The following is an 11,001-nucleotide window of genomic DNA, read 5'->3' as shown; positions in this document are numbered from 1 at the left end:
TGGGCATGAAGGAGGGCACTTTGGGGATGAGCACTGAGTGTTATGTAGAAACTAATTTGACAATAAACTATTTGTAAAAAAAAAAAAAAAAAAACTTAAAAAAAAAATAAATAAAAGCTAACGATAATACCAGTAATAAAAAAAAAAAATAAAAGTTTTTTTAAAGTTTATTTATTTACTTTGAGAGAGAGAGAGAGAGAGAGAGGGAATGCACCCACATGTGAAAGCAGGATAGGGGCAGAGAGAGGAAGAGAGAGAGAATCCCAAACAGGCTCCACACTATCAGCACAGAGCCCCATGGGGGCCTCCAACTCACTAATTGAGATCATGACCTGAGTGAAATCCAGAGTCTGGCACTTAACTAACTGAGCCACCTAGGTGCCCCTGGTACCATCACTTTAAATTCACTTGCCAATTTTACAGGTGGTCTTGGTCATCGTGTGGACAGCCCCCTCCCTGATCCTCTAATTTGGAGTGGAAAAATCCAGAGCCATTTTTCCAAGACAAGAGTCCAACTGTGAGTATCCCTTACTTAAGTCCCTCAAGGTCTCCAGGAAAAAGCACAGGTACAAAACCCCCATTGCCTGCCACCCCCCTCCTTTTCCCCTTCCCCAACTCCCTGACACACCTCACTCTCCCTTTGCCTGGAGAGACCCCATCCCTGGCCAACGGCCTTCCATCTGTAAAACCAGCTTGGGCATTCTCCCTCCTCCCACTTTACTGCTCCAAAAATGGTCTAGGGGGTCTGTCCTCAAGAGTGCACATGACTCCCTTGGTTCAGGCCCATCCTGTCTGGACCCACCATCCCTCAGTGGCCCAAAAAATGAATGGACCTCTTGGGAGAGACCAATGCCTTGCAGACCACCCCTTCTCTTGGACCATTTTGTTAAAATACAGGACACGCTGGTGCAGTCACAGCATTCTCTTAGCTGTCTAACAAAAAAGCTGGGTGGGTCATCCTGGCTCTTCCCTTTCCTGTTCCCCCTTCTTCCTGAACCTCCAACTGTCTGTCCACTCTGCCTGGGAAAGGGCCACAGCCCCTGCAGTCTCTCTAGGTCTGGATTCCCACCCTCACCCACCCAAGTCTGGCCATGTCCTTTCCTTGCAGACATTCCCTGGGATCCCCCAGATGAAGTCTGTCCTCTGAGGGTCGGTCCTCCAGATTGGAGGCTGGTTACCTGTTTAGCCTTCTTTCAGGCCATCTTGGCCCTTGTATCCACTCACTGCAGCCCTGCAGATGGCTGAGAGCTTCCTGCGCTTTCTGTGCTTGTACCACCTTGTCATTGTTCTTGTGTGTGGCTGCTGCTTCATCCGGCCCCCTCTCCCACTAGACCTTGAGTTGGGGTCAAACCTTGCTCCCCTGGGATCCCCCAGCACAGGGCCTGACCCTAATGGGGGCTCCATCTTTCCTTGTGTTTTCCTGGGCCCTGCTGAACGCCAAGATGCCATCTTCACCCAACACCCATTGGTGCTGACCTACCCTCCCTGACTGGACTGCTGGTATCGAACAAAATCAGTTCATCCTATTCTAGTCTTTCACCAAGGCAACCCCAGCATCCCTGGGGCGGGTGTCAGGCTACAAGGCCTTTGCTCAGTTAAGACCCCTTGCTTTGCGGAACAGGCAACTGAGATGAGGAGAAGCAGACTTGTCAGTCCCACCAGTTAGGAGATGGGAGTGGGGACAGCTGGAGGCCATCGGGCTTGAGTGTTAGCATCTACACCAGCTGCGTGACATTGAGCAGGTCACTTCACCTCTCTGGACCTTTACCCTCATCTGTAAAATGGGAATGACAGTGGGCTCTGCCTTACGGGGCTGCTGAAAGAGGTTCTGCCCCTAAAATGATTAGTGCCCACAATGAACGTGCTGTTGTGTCACTCATTATCATAGATGGACCCAGATGCTCGGCACTTTGTCCAAGAATTTCCTACCACACACAGAGAGGAGGGGCCTGGGGTCACTCAGCAAAAGGGACTTCCCCAAGGAGGGCTTACACCTTGGGTGGTCTTGGGTTCCTAGGGAGTCAGTCACAGAAGGTGGCCCTGGAAGTCCTTGGCTAAGGGTCCGGTGACCTGGGGACAACAAGGAAGGCCACTCCCAAAGAAGAAGTATCGACTGGAGCCTGCGCCCTACTGCTCCAGGGAGTGGCATCTGGCCAGGAGGGAAAGGGCGAGCAGGTGGATCATCAGCTGAGAGGAGGAGGTCTGGGCACCCTGGGATGACAGCACCCACCACCCCTGTGGACTCCCTGCCGCTGCCTCCTTGTTTCTCCCCCACCCAGAAGGCCAGGGTGAGGTGACTGAGGCACTAGCCTTGGGTGCAAGTTTTAAAGAGTGCCAAAAACTCAGTATTTCAGATAAATCATCATATTTTAATATAATACTAAAAAATAAAAGTTAATACAAACAAATACACCCTGGAAAAATGTCAACACTTTAAATAAAGCCAGCGCCTGTCCAGGCTGCCCCTCTTCTCGCTGATTCTTCCTTGAACCCCTTGCTGTCACTCTGTGTCCCATTCCCAATTCTGGCTGCAAAGACCCTCTCTGCTCTCACCCATATGACTCACTCAAGCCCCTTACCTGTCCCAGAGGCTCCGAGGGTTGCTTTCCGCTGGGGCTCCAGGGCCTGGGCCCCTGCTCGGTGGTGCTGCTGTCGTTGGGGGCAGCTGGCCATGGGCGCCCATGGCCAAGCCCAGCAGCAGCAGGGGCCAGCACTGCTTGGGGCCAGGGCTCTGGCCCCTGGGGGGCTCACAGCCCACCTGGCCTGTCCCGGGCCTCATCCACCCTCAGAATCAAAGGACCTGTAGGCTTGAGCTCCCCGGGGGAGAGTCAGCAGGCGCCCCTGGTCCTTCTTGCTGGCAGTAGCTGTCCCAGTGCTTTCTGGCCCAAGTAGCTCTGTCCTCTGCCTGGACCTTCTCTCCAAGGCCCATGGCTGTTACTCCTGGGGATGTCTCCCAATGGGCCATCGGCCAACTGCCCTGCTGTGGTCGCATTCATAGCTCAACCGCCCCCCACTGCAGCTGCCAGCCTGGTCTCACCCCTGGGACCCTGGGTGGGGCCCTCCTGCTCCTGCCTTCCTTCCCAGAGGGCGCATGGGTCTGTGGAGCATCTCCCCTGGGACTGGAGGGGCATGGAGGGCAGCCAAATGCCAGCAGATCAAGAGTCGCCTGAGCTCAGTGGGCTGGGGCTGAGGCTGCTGTTCTGACCAGCCTGGGGGCAGGGGTGGTGACAGGAGAGGAAACAGGTGTAGTTTAGCAAGAAACCAATGTTCAAGTTCAGGAATCATGCTATAATTATAAATATGGTGTTTAATGCACCATGTTCAATACCTCATGGATGTCATCTCTCCCTCTCCCTCTCTTTCTCTCTCTGACACCCACACACACACGCACACACACACACACGCTCACACTCTCATAGATTTTATCCAGAGGTCATCATCATGAGCACAGCATCTGCACACTGCACGCAGTAGTGGCTTCTGCGAGGCCCCTTTCCCATCTTCCCCAAATTCCATGAACTGCCGGTCCAGAAACTCCATGCTTTGGTGTGGGGTGCGCAGCGGGAAGGAGGAGGGACTCAGCACCCGCATGGGCTGAAGAGGGTCCAGCTCTGCACTGGCACTGCCAGGAGGGATGCTCCGCTCACCTCCCAGGTCTCCAGGCCTCTTTGTGAGGTGAGGCTGGCCACACTGTCGGCTCTGCTTACGTTTGGGTCCATGGTGGGCTCCAAGTGGGCAGATAATGGCTGTGAAAGTACCTTTTTTTCCCCATTAGTTTTTAAAAACATTGTGGTAAAAGATGCATGAAATGAAATTTGCCATTTCTAAGTGCACAGTCCAGTGGCATTAAGCACAATTACATTTTGCGCAACCCTCACCACCATCCATCTCCAGAACATGTTCATCTTCCCAAACTGAAAGTCTGTTCCCCTTTAAACACTATCTCCCCATTCCGCCTCCCCCCACCCCAGCCCCTGGCAACCACCATTCTACTTTCTGTCTCAGTGAGTCGGACCACTCCAGGGACCTCTGATAGGTGGAATCATAGAGTATTTGTCCTTTTAACGTGCTTTCTAAACTGAGAAGTACCGCAAGCATAACACATATGGCTGGCTGTTATGATTATATTTATTATTGTCACCACTGGCTGGCTGTTATCATTATATTTATTATTGTCACCACCAGCTGGTCCATCTGGTGTGGCTGAGGAAAAATCATGGGCTATCAAAAAATAATGAATTCCTCATTATATATCAACTGTCACTTTTCAAAGCTTGTGTTGTAACTCAGAGGGTTGTGACATCATTTAGTCGGTTGTGATCAGCATTTTGCAAAAGTGAAGCAGCCTAGAGCAGACAGAATGGAAAGCATCCCATGCAAGGGGATGGATGGTGATGCTATGTGGGATTTCGTTTCAGTTATAGAAATATATAGATGTGCTCTGGATAGTGATTGGAAATGCATTTCTTTTCTTTTTAAAAAAAAATTTAAATAGTTTATTTATTTATTTTGACAGAGACAGAGACAGAGTGATTGGGGAGGGGCAGAGAAAGAGGGAGAGAGAGAGAATCCCAAGCAGGCTCCACACCATCAGCGCTCAGCCCAGTGTGTGGCTTGAACTCACAAAACCAGGAGATCATGACCCGACCCGAAACCGAGAGTCAGATGTTTAACCGATTGAGCCACCCTGGTGCCCCTATTTATTTTATTTTATTTTATTTTTTGAGAGAGAGCACGCATATGAGTTGGGGAGAGGGACAGTGGGAGAGAGAGAGAAAGAATCCCAAGCAGGTTTTACATTCAATGCAGAGGCCATCAAGGGGCTTTATCCCACGACCCTGGGATCATGACTGGAGTTGAAATCAAGTGGTGGACTGACTAAACCATTCAGGCGACACAGGGAAATGAATTTCTTACTGGGAGTTTTGATGCAAAACCTATGGAAAACACTGTCCTGTGCCCCACTGGCTCAGCTGTGCATATAAGACAAAGCTAGTTGTTAAGTTCACCCTGCACCTCGTGGTTGGCTGACCTGGTGTTCCTGTTTGAAACCACCCTTCGTTTTCGGTCTTCTGTGTCCCAGTGTGTCCTGGGGCAGTGTGGTCTTGGTGGCTCATCCATCATTATAAGGCTCCACCTAGGGTCCCCCAGAGCGAATTTCATGGATGCCATACACCCTAGGGGAGCCAGGCCATCCCAGGCATCCCCTTGACATCTTTCCAGCAGTGGTCCTGGGATGCTGTAACAGGCAGACATAAGAACGTCTGGGTATCACATGCAGCTCCTGAGGGACACAATGAGGTCAGACTCCATGGAGAATTGTGACTCTGCTTGGATCCCTGTGTCCCCCATACAGTGACTGAGCATCCCTGAGAGCCAGGCACTGCGTCCTGGGGACCTCAGTGTCTGCAGGAAGATGGACAAGGCATGGAACAGTAACGGGAACAGGTACCCTAACAGACATCATGCAGGGGACAGGGAAGCCCCTGGAAGGCCCCTGATTCAGTCTAGCTTCTCCTCATTGTGATGCTTGGCCCTTTCCTGCCTCTGACCTCGGGCTTCTTGCACCTTCGGAGCTGGGGCAGGGTCTGCCCAGGGGTTCAAGTTGAAGCTGCTCCCCCACCAGCTCCCCTGTGTGGGTGCGACACTTACCCCCTGCCCAGGGTACAGAAGCTGGGGTTCCACCTAGGACAGCCCCAGGTCTCAGGGAGAAGGGGCCGTCCCTAAGCTCAGTGACCATAGCTACCTTCCCACAGCCTCTCGGTAGCTGCTGCCACAGACCACATCCTCCTGTGGTGGCTGAGATTGAAAATCCAGGTCTGGCCAGATCAGGGGACCCCTGAGGGATGAGATGGGCCTTCTCAGCCGTTGCAGCGGCAGATCTGATGCAAAAACCCAGTCCTTTCCCACCCCCTCCTTGGACTGGATTTAGGCCTGGCCTGAAGGCCCTTTGCATTTCAGGTATTTCTTTAATATTTATTTATTTTTGAGAGAGACAGAGTGTGAGTAGGAGAGGAACAGAGAGAGAGGGAGACATAGAATCCAAAGCAGGCTCCAGGCTCTGAGCCGTCAGCACAGAGTCTGACAGCACAGACTCATGAACTGTGAGATCATGACCTGAGCCCAAGTCGGATGCTTAACTAACTGAGCCACCCAGGCGCCCCCAGGGTGTTTCTTAAGCTTTGGTTGACACAGACAAACAGAAAACAAAGCCAATCCTATTCACCTACCTATTCTAAAACTGCTTGTCTTGGAAGTTTTAATGGAGGAAGAGTGGCCACCAGCAATATCAATGCCTGTTTCCCTTGTAGCAAAGGTCAGAGGGGTGGTTCTGGGATTGAGGAAACCAAGGGAGGGCAGCAACAGCCCCAGCCAGGGGTACAGGCCTCCAGTGCCTGCTGGGTGAGGGCTGAGAAAGTGAGGATGCAGGGGTGATGGGGTGGAGGTAACCACCATCCCCAGTGGAAAACATCAATGCCAGGGCAAACTGGATGCAGCAGAAGGGAGCCGGCTCCCAGGCTGCAGGAGGGGCAGTGACAATCAAGGAAGCAGGGCTGCGAAACGACAGTTGGAGGGTTGGTCGAGATGTCAAAATAGCCCAGACTAAGTAGGAGGGAAGTGGTCTGCAGTTTGAGAGCCCAGTGGAGCCAGAGACCAATGGGAAGGGATGTTCTCTGCTTGCCCAAATTTGTGGTTTCAGTGAAAGTGTCTCAACAGGTGAGGTTGAACCAGATAATGAGGCCAAGAAAGTGCTTCTCAGACTTTGATGTGCATGGAGTGGCAGGGATCTTATGAACATATAGATGCAGATTCAGCAGGTCTGAGGTGACCCAGAGAATGTGACTTTTAGTATTTATTATTATTATTATTGTTGTTGTTTTTTAGAAGTTCTCAGGTTGCAGCCAGCCTATGGACTACACTCTGAGCCACAAGGTGCAAAGGCAACTCCGTACTGCCCCCTGGCGGCCTTGTTGAATGGTGTTTGGGCTTGTCCAATAGGTAATGGAGGTCAGCAGTGGTCACCTGGGGCCAGAGGGGTGATCCCCAAGGACACATCTGATGTCTGCCGAACTGAAGCCGCGATTGAACTGGATTGTCAGAGGGTAGAACCTTCGGAAGCCCATGCCTCTTCGTGAACGTGTGCCTAATATTGAGATGCAGGAAATGAGAAGAAAGTGCAGATTTGAGGGACTTTCCACACTTCCCAATTAGAAGATAGTCCCTGAAAGTAGAGGGAAGGGTGTGGTTTGCCTATAATGACGATAACACTTCCAGCTCCTTCTCCCTCCGCTGCATTCCAGATAGTCTTGTGTAGGATTCCTGCTCACCGTCTTCTGATACCCTTATGTCTTATCTCCGTGGTGACAAGTGAAACCTTTAGGGGAGAGAGCAGAAGGCTTGCAGAGGATGGCAGCGTTTTCCTTAAACTTTAAGCCTTTTTCATATTTTTCACTTTGAGGGAGTGATGTTAGGTAGGGTCATGTTATCCTGAATTTATCCTCAAATTTTTTTCTTCTGGGAGGGTAAACTAAAACATCTCGTACCCTCCTCGCACCCCTTGATCTGATCCCAAGTATCAGGAACCATATTCAGGTTTTGTTCAAACAAGCTCTTTCATTCAGTAATAGTGGTTAGAGACTCTGATATTCCTCTTTGTTTGTTTGTTTGTTTCCTTCTGGTTTTTTTTTTTTCCTTTTTTTTTTTTTCTTATCTGACCATTGAAACTTTTCATTCTGGATTCCCTTAGGGATCTTTTGTTTTTTTGTTGTTGCTGTTAATTTTATGAAGTTTAAAAATTTTAGTTCCAGTATACAACATATAGTGTCATATTAGTTTCAGGTTCTAAGACTCCACTTTCAGTAATATATAGAACAACTAGACAAAAGATCAAGAAGGAAATAGAGGGCTTGAACAATGCTGAAGCTGAACAAAAGCTAACAGACATCTCTAGAACAATCCATCCACTCAACAATAGCAGTGTACACATTCTTCTCAAGTGCACATGGAATGTTCCCCAGGATAGACCCTATGGTAGGTGATGAAACAAATCTTACTAAATTTAAAGGGATGGAAATAATACAAAGTATATTCTTCAAGCACAAAAGACTAAAATAAGAAACCGATCACAGAAGCAAATTTGGGGCATTCACAAATATGTGGAAATTGCACAGCATGTTCCTAAACAATTAATGGGTCAAAAGAAATTATCACAAAGAAATTAGAAAATACTTATGATGAATGGAAATGAAAACACAACATACCAAAACTTACGGGCAATGATGTCTGGGTTATTGCACCAAAGGTGCAGGCCACAAAAGAAAAAATAGACAAATCGAACCACATCAATTAAAAAACTTACATGAGTCTAAGGACACAGTCAAGAACGAAAACACAGGGGCACCTGGGTGGCTTAGTCAGTTAAGCGTCCGACTTTCGCTTGGGTCATGATCTCGCGGTTCGTGGCTCTGTACTGATTGCCAGCTCAGAGCCTGGAGCCAATTTCAGAGTCTGTATCTTCCTCTCTCTGACCCTCCCCTGCTCACGCTGTCTCTCTCTGTCTCCTAGAAATAAATAAAAAATATTAAAAAAAAAAGAATGAAAACACAATACACAGAATAGGAGAAAATATTTGCAAATCATTTACATGATAAGGGATTGATATCCAGAGTGTACAAGGAATTCCTACAGCTCAAAACAAAAAAACCCCAAACCAATTAAAAAATGAGCAAAGGACTTGAACAGACATTTCTCTAAAGAAGATATAAAAATGTCCAACCAGTACATGAAAAAATGTCCATCACTCATCAATAGGGAAATGAAAATCAAAACCACAGTGAGATGCCACTTTACATCTGCTGTGATGCCTACTATCAAAAGAACAGAAAATTACAAATGTTGGTGAGGATGTGGAGAAATGAGAACCTTTGCCCACTTGGTGGGCATTTAAAATGGTGCAGCTGCCCTGGGATACAGCATGGAGGATCCTCAAAAAATTAAAAATAGAATTACCATCTAATCAAGTCATTCCAAGTCTGAGTATATACCCAAAAGAATTGAAAACAGGATCTCAAAGACATATTTGTACACCTGGGTTCATAGAAGTATCATTCATAATAGTTAAAAGGTAGAAACAATCTAAGTGGCCATCAACATATGAATAAACAGAATATGGTCTATCCATATAGTGGAACATTATTCAAACAAAAATGAATAAAGCTCTGATGCCTGCTACAACATAGATGAACCTTAAGAACATTATGCTAATGAAATAAGCCAGACACAGAAGGATAAATGTGACTCCACTTCTATGAGGTTCCTAGAATAGGCAAATTCATAGAGACAGGAAGCAGAATTGAAGTTACCAGAGGCTGATGGAGGGGGAAATTGGAATTGTTGTTTAATGGGAGCAGAGTTTCAGTCTGGGAAGAAAAAAAAGTTCTGGAGATGGAGGGTGGTGATAGCTGCACCCTATTGTGAAAGTGCTTAAATGTCACTGAATTGTTCACTTTAAGAAATGGTTAAAATGGTACATTTTATTCCACATGTATTCTACCACAGTAAAAAAATTAAGAATTCTTAAGAAATTATGTCTGACTGGACTAGAGCATATACCTTCCACTGTGTCCTATATTCACCATTGCCTGCATGAGTGTGGGGACCCAATGATTGCTGCTGGATGCTTCCATTCATATAAGAGAAAGAGCAAAGGTTTGATGGTTCGTTTTATGCACCAGCTGCCATAATATGCTCAGATATCAGATTAAACATTATTTCTGGGTGTGTCTATGAAGGTGTTTCTGGGAGAGATTCAAGAGATTAGCATTTGAATTGGTTGACTGAGTAAAGCAGGTGGACGTCGTCCACACTCACGTCCCCAACATTATAGGCATCATCCAAACCATCGAGGGCCTGAATAGAACAAAAAGGCAGGGGAAGGTTGGAACTTCTCTCTCTGTCTGTCTGTCTGCTTGAGTTGGGATATTGATCTTCTTCTGATTTGGACTAGAATCTACAGCACTGGCCCCCCAGCTCTCAGGCCTTTGAGCTATACCACCAGCCTGCTGGGCTTCCGGCTTGCAAGTAGCAGATGATGGGACTTCTCAGCCTCCAAAATCACATGAGCCAATACCATGCAAGTCTCTAGATATCGCTGTATCTATCTTTCTGTCTGTCTATTCATCCATCTCTATCTCCTATTGGTTTTTTTTCCTCTGAAGAATCTTAAGTAATATAGAAGCTAAAAGGTGGCACCTGGGTGGCTCCACTGGGTAAGCGGCCAACTCTTATTATTTTGGCTCAGGTCATGATTTCACGTTCATGAGATTGAGACCCACGTGGAGCCTACTTAGGATTCTCTCTCTCTCTCTCTCTCTCTCCCTCTCTCTCTCTCTCCCTCTGTTCCTCTCCCCCACTCATACTCTTTCTCTCTTCTAAGAGGAAGAAGAAGAAGAAGAAGAAGAAGAAGAAGAAGAAGAAGGAGGAGGAGGAGGAGGAGGAGGAGGAGGAGGAGGAGGAGGGGGAGGGGGAGGGGGAGGAAGGGGACGGGGAGGGGGAGGGGGAGGAGGTAAAAGTCAAGAAGAGTATGGGGATGAGACTGGGGTAAAATTTTGTCTGAATGCAATTTTCCATTAAGAATTTTAAGTATAAGAGAAAATCTATAATTTCATTGTTAAAATTTTTCACTAGTACATATGATAATCCACCATAAACAAAGTTTTTGACTGAGTTAAGGCACATGAGGAATATAATTTAACCAAGAGGGGAGGGAGAAGGATCTGGGGGTATTTCTGATACAGAAAGAAAGTAGGACTCTGGGCATCAGGCTGAGCAGGTGTTACGATGAAGGTGAAGTAGAAGACATGAAGGGGAGAGACACAGGGGAGTGGCCCAGACGTTCCGTGGAGGCTGAACCATGATTGCTCAGTGGCTCCTGTGTGTCCAGTCAGAAGGCAAACCAATGGAGCAGTGGAGCTGATGGTTTCAGATGAGTGACACAGTTTG

At 47.8% G+C, this 11,001-nt stretch overlaps 1 protein-coding gene across 1 annotated transcript in view; it reads right to left on the bottom strand.

The window, feature by feature from the left end:
* The window catches only part of IGLL1 (immunoglobulin lambda like polypeptide 1), a 13,373-nt gene extending 10,514 nt beyond the window's left edge, over nucleotides 1-2,859 (bottom strand). Inside the window, exon 1 of the mRNA XM_039242900.1 lies at nucleotides 2,580-2,859. Within this exon, the coding sequence (XP_039098831.1) occupies nucleotides 2,580-2,779 (200 nt within the window). The 5' untranslated portion in view covers nucleotides 2,780-2,859. The remainder of the gene's footprint in view (nucleotides 1-2,579) is intronic.
* Between the last annotated feature and the right edge of the window lie 8,142 nt (nucleotides 2,860-11,001).

This window comes from Hyaena hyaena, unplaced genomic scaffold (assembly GCF_003009895.1).
Source record: "Hyaena hyaena isolate Hyena2069 unplaced genomic scaffold, ASM300989v1 scaffold_219, whole genome shotgun sequence".
NCBI lineage: Eukaryota > Metazoa > Chordata > Mammalia > Carnivora > Hyaenidae > Hyaena > Hyaena hyaena.
This window is presented reverse-complemented; position numbering and strand designations above follow the sequence as displayed.